The sequence below is a fragment of the Colobus angolensis genome, unplaced genomic scaffold, assembly GCF_000951035.1.
Source record: "Colobus angolensis palliatus isolate OR3802 unplaced genomic scaffold, Cang.pa_1.0 Scaffold288, whole genome shotgun sequence".
Classification (NCBI taxonomy): Eukaryota; Metazoa; Chordata; class Mammalia; order Primates; family Cercopithecidae; genus Colobus; species Colobus angolensis.
The window spans coordinates 100,700-117,059 of NW_012116132.1; the positions used below are offsets into that span (position 1 = coordinate 100,700).

The 16,360-nt window shown below is 35.5% G+C and overlaps 1 protein-coding gene across 1 annotated transcript in view; it reads left to right on the forward strand.

Moving 5' to 3' along the window:
* The window catches only part of LOC105516698 (dynein heavy chain 14, axonemal-like), a gene marked incomplete at its 5' end in the record, with an annotated part of 154,523 nt that overhangs the window by 87,966 nt on the left and 50,197 nt on the right, over positions 1–16,360 (forward strand). Inside the window, 5 exons of the mRNA XM_011948971.1 lie at positions 1,440–1,858; positions 1,934–2,132; positions 7,127–7,363; positions 9,275–9,360; positions 14,006–14,162. Of these exons, the coding sequence (XP_011804361.1) occupies positions 1,440–1,858; positions 1,934–2,132; positions 7,127–7,363; positions 9,275–9,360; positions 14,006–14,162 (1,098 nt within the window). The remainder of the gene's footprint in view (positions 1–1,439; positions 1,859–1,933; positions 2,133–7,126; positions 7,364–9,274; positions 9,361–14,005; positions 14,163–16,360) is intronic.

The window sequence follows — 16,360 nt, forward strand, 5'->3', positions numbered from 1 at the left end:
CGATTCTCCTGCCTCAGCCTCCCAAGTAGCTGGGACTACAGGCACGCACCACCACACCCAGCTAATTTTTGTATTTTCAGTAGAGAAGGGATTTCACCATGTTGGCCAGGATGGTCTTGATCTCTTCACCTCATGATCCACCCATCTCGGCTTCCCAAAGTGCTGAGATTACAGTTGTAAGCTACCCATTGTGCCTGGCCGAAAACTAGCCATTCTTATTGCCTCTTATTTTCTCTTTGGTGTGACTGCCCAACCTCTGTGGGAAATGGTGTGGTAGGGTGAGTACTGTGAGAGGTGGTCTGTGACTTAGGTCCAGACATTCCTGTAAAAACTTCACCTGCATCAATAAGAATATGGTACACAGATTGTGGAATATACTAATTTCATTATTCCCAGCAATAGTCATATCAAGCTGAAATACTGTGTTTAGTTCTGGATGCCACATTTTTAAAAGGCTCATTTCAAACTAAAATGTGTCCAGGGCAAGAATCAAAGAGGGCTCTAAAAATCATATCCTCAAGAAAAAAGCAGTTGAGGAAAATGGGGATGTTTAGCCCATAAAACAGAAGAGTTTATAATGGAAACCTGAGAGCTCCCTTAAATATGTGAAGGGAATAGATTTACTATTTGTACTTTCTAGAGAAGTGCTTTTTCAAAAGGTGAGTTGCAATCTATTAGTGGGTTGAGAAATAAATGTCATTGGCCATGATCAGTTTTATATGTTTAATAAAATAGAATACAAAATATCAGAACACATCACGTGAAATAATGGCATACTTGTTATTTTTTGAAAATTGATTTTAATATTCTGTGTGTATAGTGGGTCATACTGTAAATGTATTCCTTATCATGGAATGGTTACTTATTATATGCCTGTAATAAAAATAGGATCCACCAATACTAAAGTAATATAAAGAAGAGATGAGGGAGTGGGAAGTGAGGTGTACATACTATTAATCAAATTCTTTTTTTTTTTTTTTTTTTGAGACGGAGTCTCGCACTGTCGCCCAGGCTAGAGTGCAGTGGCCGGATCTCAGCTCACTACTGCAAGCTCCACCTCCCAAGTTCACGCCATTCTCCTGCCTGAGCCTCCCGAGTAGCTGGGACTACAGGCACCTGCCACCACGCCCGGCTAGTTTTTTGGGTTTTTTTAGTAGAAACAGGGTTTCACTGTGTTAGCCAGGATGGTCTCGATCTCCTGACCTCGTGATCCGCCCGTCTTGGCCTCCTAAAGTGCTGGGATTACAGGCTTGAGCCACTGCGCCCGGCCTCAAATTCTTATTAGAAATATTACCTAACTTCATTTAAGAGCCCATGTCCGACATAAAGCCAATAAGAAACCAACAGTAAAAACCCTTACACAAAGAGTGCAGAGTGAGGAAATAGCCATTTACTGTTACAATAGTCTTTATTTAACTTCACTTTTTGTTTGTCTTTAGGATACGTATTAGATGATGAAGAAATTATAGATACCTTAAGAAAATCCAAAATGACATCAAATGAAATTTCAAAGCGCATCGAAGCAACAAAAAAAGCTGAAAGTGAAATTCAAGCAATACGTAAAAACTATCTCCCCATTGCGACCCGAGGTGCCCTGCTCTACTTTCTAGTAGCTGGTCTCACGCAAATCAACTACATGTACCAGTTCTCCCTAGACTGGTTTCATCAGGTTTTTGTTTTGTCAGTAGTTTCCAAAAGCAAAGAACAAGAACATAGTTTTAAAAGGGAGAAAGTGTCTCCAAAAGAAGTTCATGAGATTATAAATATTTCAAAAGAACCCAACTTGGAAAATGAGAAAAATCTCTTAGATAAGCATATTAAAAGTGCAATAGATGTGTTGACAAAAAGTATTTTTAAGGTGAGACATTCTTTAGTGTGGATTTTACTTGTTTATTTAATCTCACTGGATTAATATGTTATATTTTCCCTATAGGTGGTTTCTTCAGCTCTATTTAATGAAGATAAACTTTGCTTCTCTTTTCGGCTTTGCACTGCAATCATGCAAAATAATGCTAATGGAAATCTAATAGAGGATGACATTGGATTCCTACCAGAAGAAGAATGGAACATCTTTTTATATTCTGGCATATTGATAAATATTAAAAGTGCATTATCCCAATCTAGACTTACTAGTAAGTAAAAGTTATTATTCTGGATTCAGTAAAAGTCCATTAAAAGTGTGTTTTCTTCCACTAAGGTGCTCCAAGTCAATGCCTCTATAATTGATTAAAGTAAAAGTAGCTTGAGGTCAAGCACCTCCACTGTTACTCAATAATTTTTTAATAAATGAATGAATACATAAATGATAATTGCTATGCTTATTATAATCCTAATCTACAAAGCAGAATATCTAATGGTAGTCAACAGGAGCAAACCCAAACATAAACACTGATTGGATACCTTCAGGAGTTAAACCTTCCCCCACCCCCTAATTACAGTTGCCCTCACTTTCTTATGAAAACCTGGTTGAAAATTTGAAATGCAAAAGTCATGTTTATCCAAAAAGGTTAGACACAATTATTTAATTATTGAATCTTTTAAATGTTTCTATGTTGTATTTTTATTATGTTTATTAGCTAAGCTGTGGTCAAATACATATAACATAGAATTTATCATCTCAATTTTTAAGTAATATTAAATACATTCACGTTGTTATGCTGTAATTTGTAAATTTTAAGTCTGCAAAATGGCAGAGTAGGATGCTTTAGGCTCTCTTCCTTCACAGAGATACCAAGCTAACAACAATATACAGATCAGAATACTTCTGTGAGAACTCTAGAGATCAGTTGAGAAGCTACAGCATCCAGGCTATTGTAAAACCAAGAAGAGACTCCAGTGAAAGGGGTAGGAAATTTTGCATCATTTGACACATGTCTATTCATGCCCCTCCCTCTTTGTGGTATAATGTGGAACAACTGACAGGAAATACCCCATATCAGAGCTCCTTCCTCAGATAGAAACAAAAGAGTAGACAGTGCATCCAGTGTTCTGGCTTGTCTAGGGGCCTCCCAAGGGACTGGTTTTTGTCTTGCCTGACTCAGAATATTGGCAAGACTGGCACTGGAGTTTGGAAGCCACTAAAATCCAGATGCAAGCAGCACATTAGACCTACAGTTTCACAGGGAGAAATTAGGAGGAGCAAGGGATTAGGAAAGGTTAAAAAGGTCTTAGAACCTCCAACTAGGCTGATTGGTGAGGGTTTTCCCCTGCACAAAGCCAGTACCAAAGACTGGGAAAGGTGGTAGTTTTTTCAGATGCCAACCCCGGAAAAAAAGATATTAAGGCAAACAAAGAAAGAGGGGGAAATGGTCCAATCCAAGGAACAAAATGAAGCTCCAGAAACCAGTCCCACAGAAATGCAGATCTATGAGCTGCCTGACAAGGAATTTAAAATAACTGTCATAAAGTTGCTCAATGAGCTAAAATAAATAAATAAATAACAGAGAACTAAATAAAGTCAGTTAAATGATGCATGAACAAAATGAGAATATCAGCAAAGACATAAAAACTATAAAAAAGAATGGAACAAATTCTGAAGGTGAAAAATGCAAAAACTGAACTGAAAAATTATTACAGGGGTTCAACAGCAGACTTAATCAGACAGAACAAAGAATCAGCAAACTTGAAGACAGATCATTTGAAATTATCGAGTCAGAAAAGCAAAACAAAAGCTAAAAAAATTAAAAAGCAAAAAGAGCCTAAGGGACCTATAGGATGCTATTAAGTTGACCAATATATGCATTATGGCACTCCCAGAAGAAGGAAAAAAGAGAGAAAGGGGTAGAGAAATTCTTTGAAGAAACAGTCGCTAAAAACTTCCCAAATCTAAGGAAAGAAAAAAACATACAGGTTCAAAAAATTCAAAGAACTCCACTAGGATGAATCCAAAAAGAAACACAGCAGACACATTATAATCAAACTGTCTAAAGTCAAAGACAATGACAGAATCTTGAAAGCAGCAAGAGAAAAAGTTATTTGTACATACAAGGGAGCTTCTATATGATTACCAGTGATTTCTCAGGAAAACCTTTGCAAACTAGAGGGAGTGAGATATATATTCAAAGTGCTAAAAGAAAAAAATTCTCAACCAATAATACTGTATGTGTCAAAACTGCCCTTCAAAAATGAAAGAAAAATTAAGATTTCTCAGATAAACAAACATTGAGGGAGTTTATTACCACTAGAAATGGTCTCCAAGAAATGCTAAAGAAACTCCTTTAAGTTGAAGCAAAAGGACAATACACAGCAACATGAAACTATATGAAAAATATAAGGTTTTTCAGTAAAGGTAAATATGTGGAGAAAGATAGTAACCTGTACTATTGTAATTTTGGTAAATGTAACTTAAGTTACAAAAACATTTTTTAATCTATAATTGTATTAATGGGTATGCAATATATAAAAATGTGACTTGTGACATCAATAACATAAGGGGGGATGCTAAAGCCCTAAATTAGTAGATTTTGGTTTTTTTGAAGACATAGTTTCACTGTCACCCAGGCTAGAATACAGTGATGGGATCATAGCTCACTATAGCCTCCAATTTCTGGGCTCAAGTGATCCTCTCACCTCACCTCCCAAGTAGCTGGGACTGCAGGCACATGCCACCATACTCAGCTAATTTTTAAAAATTTTTTGTAGAGACAAGATCTCATTATGTTGCCAGGATGGGAGTAGAATTTTTGTATGAGACTGAAGTTAAGTTGTTGTCAGTTTAAAATAGAATGCTATAAAATTAAGATTAAATTATGTAATTGCAATAGTAACCACAAAGAAAATATCTATAGAATATGCACAAAACAAAATGAGAAGGTAATCAAAGTATATCACTACGAAAATCAACCAAATACCGAAAAAGGCAATAAAAGAGGACAGGAAGGGAGAAAGTTACAAGACATACAGAAAACAACAAATGGAAATAGTAATTCCTTCCCTATGAGTAATTACTTTAAATTTAAATGGATTAAACTCTTCAATAAAAAGGCACAGATTGGCCGAATTAATTTAAAAAACAGTATCTAACTATATGCTGTCTACAGGAGATTCATATCTAAAGAAACACATAGGCTGAAAATGAAAGAATGGAGAAAAATATTCCATGCAAATAGTAACCAAAGAGAGTAGGAGTGGTTATACTAATATCAGATGAAGTAGACTTGAAATCAAAACTGTTACAAAAGACAAAGACAGATTTGAGATAATGATAAAAGGGTCAATTCACCAAGAAGATATGTAGTAATAAATGCTTATGCACTAAACCTCAGAGCTCCCAAATACATGAAGCAAACTTTGACAAATTGAAGGGAGAAATAAGACAGCGACCCAATAATAGTAGGAGACTTCAGTAGTCCATTTTTAGTAGTGAATAAAACAATGAAACAGAAGGTCATAAGAAAATTGAACAACACGGTAGATCAACTGGATCAAACAGACATACACAGAACTGTCTTCCCAATAACAGCAAGATGTACATTCTTATTAAGTACACATAAATATTCCCCAGGATAGACCACATGTTAGACCATAAAACAAGTCTTAACAAATTCAAGAAGAAGTCATATCAAGTGTATTTGCCAAACACAATGAAATGATACTAGAAATCAACAGAATGAAAACTGAAAAATCCACAAAGATGCAGAAATTAACACACTCTTAAACACCCAGTAGGTCAAAGACTAAATCACAAGGGAAGTTAGAAAATACTTAGGGACAAATGAAAATGCAACATATTAAAACTTAGGGGATACATTGAAAGCAGTGCTAAGATGAAAGTTTATAACTGTAAATACCTACATTAAAAAAGAAGAAAGTGTACTTAACTTTTACCTCAAGAAACTAGAAAAACAATGTATTAAACCCAAAGCTAGCAAAAGGAATGAAATAATAAAGACTAAAGCAATGATAAACAAAATAGAGAACAGAAAAAAATAAACAAAACTAATGGTTGGTGTTTTGAAAAGATCAACAAAATTTGCAAACCTTGAGTTCAGTTAACTAAGAAAAAAAGAGAGAAGATGCAAATAATAAAAATCACGAAAGAAAGGGACAGCATTAAAGTAGATGCAGAGAAATAAAAAGATTTCTAAGAGACTACCATGAACAATTGTATGCCAATGAATTGGATAACCTAGAAGTAATGGATAAATTCCTTGTAGTCTACTGAGACTGAATCAGGAAGAAATAGAAAATCTGAACACACCAATAACAAGGAGATTGAACAGGTAACCAAAAACCGCCAAAAAAAAAAGCAAATTTTAGGACCAGTTGGCTTCATTGAATTCTACCAAACATTTAAAAATTAACATAAATTTTCCTGAAGCTCTTTCAAAAAATTGAAGAGACAGAAACACTTCCTAACTCATTCTGTGAGGCCAGTATTATTCTGATACCAAAGCCAGACAAACATACTACAAGTAAACTACAGACCAGTATTTCTGAATAACATTGATGCAAAAATCCTCAGCAAAATACTAACAAAACAAATTCAACAGCACATTAAGAAGATTGTACACCATAACCAACTGGGATTTATTCTCAGTTTCACAACAGTATTAATATCGTTAACACTACCAAAGTGTACACTTAAGAATGGTTAAGATGGGCTGGGTGCAGTGGCTCATGCCTGTAGTCCCAACACTTTGGGAGGTCAAGGTGGGGGGCAGATCACTTTAGGCCAGGAGTTTGAGATCAGCCTGGCCAACATGGCAAAAAATACAAAAATTGGCCGGGCATTGTGGCACACACCTGTAATCCCAGCTACTTGTGAGGCTGAGGCACAATAATCGCTTGAAACCAGGAAGCAAATGTTGCAGTGAGCAGAGATCGCACCACTGCACTCCAGCCTGAGTGAGAATGAGACTCTGTCTCAAAAAACAAAAGCAAAAAAAGGTTTAGATGATAAATTTAGTTATATTTTTACCACAATAAAAACAATTACCTCTTATGTAATTTTTATATAAAGTAGCTTTCTGTTTTATTTATGTAAAATATATTTTTATTTCTATAAAATCGTTTTTATATGAAATAGCCTAGCAGCACATCTTTGTCAAGTATCTACTTTGTAATGAATAACTAAAAGGTAAAGGGCTTATCTCTTCTAATGTGATCATTTTTCTTTTTTTATTAGGCACATTTGAAATAGATGAAAGTCAGCATCTTCAGTGGCTGTCAGATTCCAGGTGGAGGCAGTGCCAATATGTCAGCGCTCACCTGGAACCATTTTCACTTCTGTGCAAATCCCTTTTATCAAACGTATCACAATGGGATACTTTTAAGAACAGTAAAGCAGTTTATTCTCTGATCAGCACACCTTTCTCTTCAGAAAATGCTTCATTGGAGGAAAATACAAAACCACCAGAGAAGAGTAAGAAAGCATTCAATGTTTTAACCTAACTTAAGTACCTGTGTATGTGTATGGATTTTCAATTTGTAAATGTCATACAATATCTTACATTATGAAAAATTTGAAGAGAGGAATATAACTACATTTTAAGCATGCACATGTTATTCAGTATAATCCTCATAACAATCCATGAAAGGATTATAATGAACTTCATGAGAAAATCTGATTAGAAATCAGAATTTCAGAGAGATTAAATATACCACACTAGTTTCATTACACCATGCTAGTTTGGAATCTTGAATCTGAACAAACCTACATATATTGTTCATTTTAACAAATGTGTATTTTTAAAATTACATGGGAAAGGATCTTACCTTAAATTCAAATGACTTACTATTTTTAGCACATCTTTTTCTTTTTCTTTTTCCACTTCGAACTCTCCTTCGTTTTTTCCTACTACCTTCACTCATAACACCCCCACTCAGAATACAACCTAATTTGTTTCCTTCCACATTTTGCTCTACTTCACTTCCTGATTTTTGCCAAAATAGACAATTATATTATGCAATAACATAAACATCCTTATACATTTTTCCTTTGCTTTTATTTCTATAAGATAAATAATCAGAAGTGGAATTGCTGGAACAAAAGGAAATTATTTTTATGTTAACAGTTGCTGCCAAGTTGCTTTCTTTAAAAGTCTATGATAATTTATATTTCCACCAGCAATATGAATGCCCATTTTCCATAGGAGTATTGATTTTTTTTAATTTTGCCCATCTGAAAAGCTTAAACTCCCATTAGTGTTATAGATAATTCGCTTTTGTCTTATTATATGTATTAACATCTATATTCAAATATTTTTCTGAATTATTTATTGTCTATTGAATTTGTTTTTATAGTACCTATGCTATATGTGTTTAAATGTTTGTATAGTCAATTATGTCTATTTTTTTCTTTTATACATTCTTGATTTCAAGTTCTTATTAAGGTCTCCTCCTGTAGAGTTTTCTCTTTGAGTCATTATCATTTTATTTTGTTGCATTTATCTCTAATATATGTGGGACCCATAATTTATTATACTGTAAGAGTCAGCAACTTTTATTTAAAAGAATTCTTTATTGACCCTTTTTGTAAAGTGAAGATCTTTTTATTTTGCAAATAACCCCAAATTATCCATTTATAACTATACCTTCATGTATCATGAACTTTTCTTAAGATCAACACATCAATATTATCTGCATTCAAAAAAGCCATTTCTATAACCTAATTTGAATTTAAAGTTAGACATTGGGAAAATACCACAGAAATAAGAGGTAAGTAGAAATGATAACCGTATCCAGGACAGCTGGAAATGAAGACTAGAAGGCTTCCCACCTTGCAAAAAATTGTAATCCAGCAGGACTCTATTGTGGTGGTAAGAGGGGTCAGTATTAAATATAGATAGATAGATATAATATTTAATTTTTCAAAAATTTGATAATCTGGTTGCATTTCCATTTGATTCTCATTTCCCATATCTGTTACAGCTGGATGAATAGAAGTCTCCAACCTCTACTCTTATTAGTTTATAGTCATCAGAAAAACACCACATATACAGGAACAGGTTATAATGTGTTGACTGGCTGTGCCTTTGGCTTCTCATTTTATTTCTTCATCTGTCCATCATCTTCTTATATTACTAGTCATTCACCACTTCAGTTGGTCCAAGTTGAAACTTAAATCTATCTTAATGTCTCCCTCTTTTGAGGTGTGAAGCACAGCTAGTGATACTGTAAAGCTTACAGAAATAAAGCTCACTTTAAAAGTCAGCCATGTTGAGAAAAAAAAAAAACTTCACAATTTTATGACAGAAATGTTTGTTGTGATATCTTTTAATGATAAAAAGTATTTGACTATTAATCCCAGTTTCTTTCTCTAAATTATATCTAGCTGAACTTTTGAATGAAAATAAAGAAACATGTAATCCTATAAATTTTCCCTGGGAGAAACTCACTTCATTTCAAAGACTTATTTTGGTAAGATATCTTATGAGGAAATATTAATATTCTAAATATTTTGAGTGCTTTATTAGTAACTTAAGCCCTTCAAAATTAAAATTTTACAAGTAAAATGTATTTTTAAAGTACATTTTGTGAACGTTTATGTGAGAGGGAAACACCTACACCTCCCCTTAATGCTTCTTTCATATGGAGAGTCCAATGTGAGGAATATTCCTGGAGTCCCTCTGTCCCCTCATTTGTTCTTCCCTAGAGAGGAGGACTCATAGCCCTGTCCCTTTTGGGATTTGTCTGCCTGTAACAAGCATACTTTCTGGCTGCTTCTCCATGCCATAAACCATACAGGAACAGACCTTGGTCCTGTAGGGAGAAGCCAATGGCTGACCAGCACTACTTGTGACAGGTAAGTCTGTCTAATTCTAGATTCTGCATCAGGAAGCACATTGTTGCCTCATACCTAAGCCACATCCACCAGCATGACCTTTATTATTAATAAAATGATATTTTTGCCCAACACCTCTATTTCTCAATTGTTTCAGAACCTGGCTGAGGGTAGAGGTTGGTGGATTATGGGTATGCATGGGTGTCATTTATTAGCACCTCTAACACATGAAGAGTTTAGTATGTGTTAAGCACTTTACATATATTATTCCAGTTAATACTTATAATAGTCTTGGAAGGTAGGCACAATTATTTCCCTCATTTTACAGATTAGGAAACCAAGGTTTATAAATTGCCTAATAGAGCCAGGTTGAATCTCAGACAGCTTGGCTCTCATATCTGTGTTCTTGGTAGTCATACTATATTATCCTTTCCAGAGTAGATTATCCTAAATTCATCCTTATTGCCTTAAAAAAATCTTTATTTTGACATTCATTCCCTAATTTAGTGAGGGGAAAATCTCTCATCTCATTTAAATTCCTTGAATTCTTATTTTCCTGAAATTCTTGAAAATGCTAACCTGGACAACCAGTAATCCTTTTGATTTCTGCCTTAAACTTTATTTTTGCAACACTTTAAAAATTCTCTCTATGTAAAGTTTGCAAAATATGGCTGCATCTGGCTTATAAACATGTTTTATTTGGCCTGAAGTTTTGTTTGGTTTTTTGCAACTTTTCAGGTGCAATTTATTACTAATCAAATGGATTTGAACCTGTGATCTTGCTTAGAAGATTTCTGTCTTCATTCATTTGGGTTGCTGTAACAAAATAGATTGCTAAAACCCAATAGACTGGGTAATTTATAAACAACAGAAATGTACTGCTCACCACGCTGGAGGCTGGGAGTCCAACTTCAAGGACCCAGCAGATTCAGTGTCTGGTAAGGGCTTGCTTCATGGGTGGCATCGTCTTGCTGTGTCCTCACAACAAGAAAGTCTTTTTCTTTTCTTTTCTTTTTTTAAATTAGGTCTCACTCTGTCATCCAGGCTGTAGGGCTGTAGTGTAGTGGTGTGATCATAGTTCACTGCAGCCTGAAACTCCTGCCTCAGCCACCTGAGTAGCTGAGACTACAGGTGTGGATCACCATGACAGGCTAATTTTTTAAGAGATGAGATCTCACTATGTTGCCCAGGTTCCTCAAGACTTATTTATAAGGGAACTATCTTTATAAGGGAACTAATCTCACCCTAATGACCTAATCCTCTCCTAAGTTTCCACCTCTTAATACTGACACATTGGAGATTAGGTTTCACCATATAAATTTGGAGGAGACACCAGCATTCAGACCATAGCAACTTCCAAGTTTTTAAGCAAAAATAACTAAAATAAATATCATATTTTTTTTAAAATTATATGTATACATATCTTGAAGTGAGTTGTTTTCTGGGTTTATTGTGATAAAATATAGATACATTATTTCATTTAATCTTCATAATAATCCCTTTTAACCCTTTAAGCATGCAATTCGGTGACATTTAGTATATCCACAATGTTGCATAACTATCATCCCCATACCTTTCCAAAACTTTGTCATCATCTTAAATAGAAATTCTGTACCTGTTAAATAATAACTCCCCAGTCTATCCTCCTGACAGTTGCTGGCAACCACCATTCTACCTTCTGCCTCCCATCATGCTTATGTCTGGCTTATTTCACAGAGCATGATGTTTTCAGAGTTCATCCATGTTGTACCATGTGTCAGAATTTCCTCCTATTTTAAGGCTGAGTAATACCCCATTGTGTGTATATATATCATGTTTCATTTAGCCATTAATCCATTGATAGACAACAAAGGTTTGTTTCTGCCTTTTGGCTATTGTGAACAATGCTGCTATGAACATTGATACACACATTTGTTTTTTGTTTTGGTTTGAGTTTGGATTATTTTTTATTTTTGAGCCAAAATTTGAAAATTGAGAGATTTCAAATAAAAATCCAGATGTCTGGCCTTAGGTGACACTGAGCCCACATTCCTCAATGGCAGCAATAGCTAGAGCTGAGTAGTGTCTGTCCCTTTGGCCCAGTGCACTACAGTCTTCACTGCTCACTGCTACTTCCTGACACTGCCGTTGAATGTTAGTTGCCATTTGCAAATATGATGATATTTGCATCTTTATTTTTCTTTTAGAAGAGGATTTTCTTCTTCTATCCAACCCACTTCTCTAATTTTTGTTATCTACCTGACTACTTTAGACAGACTGATACCTCTACTCTACATGTGGATTATTGACATAGTAGTGACATGAAAATATATTTAAGCTATATTAATTGACAAATACAAAATATTGAACAATCTGTATAGAACAACTTCATTTGTGGAGAAAGGGAGGGAGGTGGAGAGATGCCTGTATATGTGTTGAAAATATCTAGGAGGAGCCATAAGAAACAACATATCTGGGGATATATCTGGGGAGTAACAATACAAGAAACAATGTATCTGGGGAGTAAGACCTTCACTTTTTCATTTTTACCTTTTTGCATTGCTTGAATTTTATGTAGCAAGGATGAATTACCTGAACAACAAAAATAACTAGATTTTAAACCTGTGCCACATTACCTTCTCCCAGTAAGTTCCCAGTGATTTTAGTTTATGAACTAGAAATTTTATGAGTATAATGATCCTATCTTCCAAACCAGAAGTTAGAAGTCATGGTCTGATCAAATGTTGAGTGTATGCATAGGAAAACTAAGTTAGATATTTAAAACTGAGCCTGACCTGTAAGAGTTAGAAATTGAGATTGTCACATAAAAGATTAAGTTAAAATATATTAGAAAGAAGCTTGCCCAGGAGAAGAATTTCTCAGAGTTCCATGAGGACAAGGATTTTGCCTAGCTTTTCACCCCTCGCCACTGCTATAGCCTATTGGACTGAAAAGAGGGTGTGAAAGAGGACAATGAGGGGATATAGACATGCAGAAAATTTTCAGAACGATTTGTGGTTGCTTAGAAAGGAGCTAGTGAAAGTGAATTCAACAGAACTCTGTTTCTTCTACCTTCCCTTTCTCTCCTACCTCTAAAAAAAGAAAAAAATAAAAAATAAGCCTCAAGGTTAAAATTTACAACAGTGGAGAAATGTAACAAAATCCTGATTAATCAATAGAATAAAAAGAGGAGCTAGTGGCATGCTGGTGACAAAAAATTATGATGACCATTTGGGAGCATAGATTCTCGACAGTGATGGTATCGGGGAAACACCTAATCATTTGTTTCACTCAGTGATTCTAACATGGTCTCACTAACTGGATATTCTGAGTGAACTCTGCTATTAGACCTAGAGTCTTTGTGTGCTGCCTATTTTCATTTTTAAAAATATATGATACATATAATTAAAAGAAAATTTTAAGAATAATTTTTCCAAAACATAACAGAAAAGAGCAGAATTCAGCATAATGATTAAATGTGCTGTGTTAAACATATAAAATTGCCAATATTTGACAGTTTTTGAAAGGTAAAAATGGCAACTTCCCATGGTCCAACCTGGTACATCACACAAACACACAGACATGTGTAGCTTCAGTTTTGCTTTAAATGATGGAGTCCCAGATGTTGAACATGTTCAGGGCATATTTTATGGTCATTATGTAGAGAAATATCATGTAAGTGATTTGTGTAAAACAGTTTTTATGGGAAAGGTCTTTCCTCTGAAATTTGCAATGATTTCCAGTATACCCTGAACCTCTGTTTACTACACATTTATACTGTTTCCAAAATCTTTTAGTCCATCTAGCATTCTTTTCAGATTTGTATTCTAGTTGCTTAAACATATAAAGATTGTGCCATTTGTTTTCATTTTATTAATGGAAGAATTAATACTCTTCCAGTTGTGTTATCCTGGATTTTCTTCCCTCCAACACCACGGGGTTTTCTTGCTCTAGACATGTATAGTAGAGCAGGAAGAAAACCGAGGGGAAAAAAATTTCTTTTTGCAGAGTTAGGGAGTATAACTTGGATTTTTACAAACAAAGCAAGAGCTCACTTAGAGTGTGAAAGAGATAGAGGCACAAGGTAGCCCTGGTATCTAAGAAGGGCCACATTATGGCCACAGGAACATGGTGGCAGCTTCCCCTCCATGCATAGACTTTCCCATTAAGCTTTCCCAACAGGAGAACTCTAGCTGAAAAGCTAAAAAATGAATACTACTTATTTTTATTTCATTTTACCACAGGGAATATCTCCCTGGGAGATTTTTAATTTTACCTTATCTTCCATATTTTCTTTTTTAGATAAAAATTCTTAGACCAGAAAGTTTAAATAATTCAGTGAGAAAGTTTATAACTGAAAAAATGGGAAATGAATATCTTCAAAGAACTGGAGTTAATTTAAAAGATGCATATAAAGAATCCAATGCCAGAACTCCGCTGATACTTATTCAGTCTCATGGTAAGCTATTTGTGAATAGTTAAGACGATCGATATGGTTTGGCTGTGTGTCCTCACCCAAATCTCACCTTTAATTGTAATCCCCATAATCCTCATGTGTCAAGGGCGAGAGCAGGTGGAGGTAATTGGATCATGGGGGTGGTTCCCCCCATGCTGTTCTCGTGATAGTGAGTGAGTCTCTTGAGAGCCAATGGTTTTATAAGAACCTGGTATTTCCCCTCCTGGAACTCATTCCATCCGGCCACCCTGTGAAGAAGGTGCCTGCTTCTCCTTTGCCTTCTGCCATGATTGTAAGATTCCTGAGGCCTCCCCAGCCATGCAGAACTGTGAGTGAATTAAACCTACTTACTTTATAAATTACTCAGTCTCAGGTATTTCTTCATAGTAGTGTCAGAACAGACTAATACATTGATGATACAATATCAGCCAAGAGATACGGAGAAATAGGTTCTGTGTCAGATTATTCCATGTTTAAAATATTTTCCTAGCCCTATTTAAAATTTTTGGGAAAGGAGTTAATTACGACTTTTTACTAAGAATAAATCTCTCTGAAAATATCACAGAGGAATAAAACCTCTCAGATTCACAAATATGGAAAAATTTATCAATGGTGATTTTCTGCACAGAAAATACCTTGCTGGGCACCAAGATGGCCAAATAGGAACAGCTCCAGCCTCCAGCTCGCAGCATGAGTGACACAGAAGACAGGTGATTTCTGCATTTCCAACTGAGCCTTCGCTGCTGATAACCAGGCAAACAGGATCTGGAGTGGACCTCAAGCAAACTCCAACAGACTTGCAGCTGAGGGTACTGACTGTTAGAAGGAAAACTAACAAAGAGAAAGGACGTCCACACCAAAACCCCATCTGTACGTCACCATCATCAAAGACCAAAGGTAGATAAAACCACAAAGATGGGGAAAAGCAGTGCAGAAAAGCTGAAAATTCAAAAAATCAGAGTGCCTCTCCCCCTCCAAAGGAACACAGCTCCTCGCCAGCAACAGAACAAAGCTGGATGGAGAATGACTTTGACAAGTTGAGAGAAGAAGGCTTCAGTTGATCAAACTTCTTAGAGCTAAAGGAGGAACTACGAACCCAGTGCAAAGAAACTAAAAACCTTGAAAAAAGATTTGACAAATGGATAACTAGAATAACCAATGCAGTGAAGTCCATAAATGACCTGATAGAGATGAAAACCATGACACAGGAACTATGTGACAAATGCACAAGTTTCAGTAACCGACTCGATCAACTGGAAGAAAGAGTATCAGTGACTGAAGGTCAAATGAATGAAATGAAGTGAGAAGAGAAGTTTAGAGAAAAAAGAATAAAAAAAAAATGAACAAAGCCTCCAAGAAATATGGGATTATGTGAAAAGACCAAATCTACATCTGATTGGTGTACCTGAAAGTGACGGGGAGAATGGAACCAAGTTGGAAAACACTCTGCAGGATATTATCCAGGAGAACTTCCCCAACCTAGTAAGGCAGGCCAACATTCAAATTCAGGAAATACAGAGAACACCACAAAGATACTCCTCGAGAAGAGCAACTCCAAGACACATAATTGTCAGATTCACTAAAGTTGAAATGAAGGAAAAAATGTTAAGGGAAGCCAGAGAGAAAAGTCGGGTTACCCACAAAGGGAAGCCCATCAGACTAACAGCAGATCTCTCAGCAGAAACTCTACAAGCCAGAAGAGAGTGGGGCCCAATATTCAACATTCTTTAAGAAAAGAATTTTCAATCCAGAATTTCATATTCAGCCAAACTAAGTTTCATAAGTGAAGGAGAAATAAAATCCTTTACAAACAAGCAAATGCTGAGAGATTTTGTCACCATCAGACCTGCCCTACAAGAGCTCCTGAAGGAAGCACTTAACATGGAAAGGAACAACCGGTACCAGCCATTGCAAAAACATGCCAAAATATAAAGACCATCGATGCTGGGAAGAAACTGCATCAACTAACGAGCAAAAAAAACAGCTAACATCATAATGACAGGATCAAGCACACACATAACAATATTAATCTTAAATTTAAATTGGCAAATGGTCCAATTAAAAGACATAGACTGGCAAATTGGATAAAGAGTCAAGACCTATCAGTTTGCTGTATTCAGGAGACCCATCTCACATGCAGAGACACACATAGGCTCAAAATAAAGGGATGGAGGAAGATCTACCAAGCAAATGGAAAACAA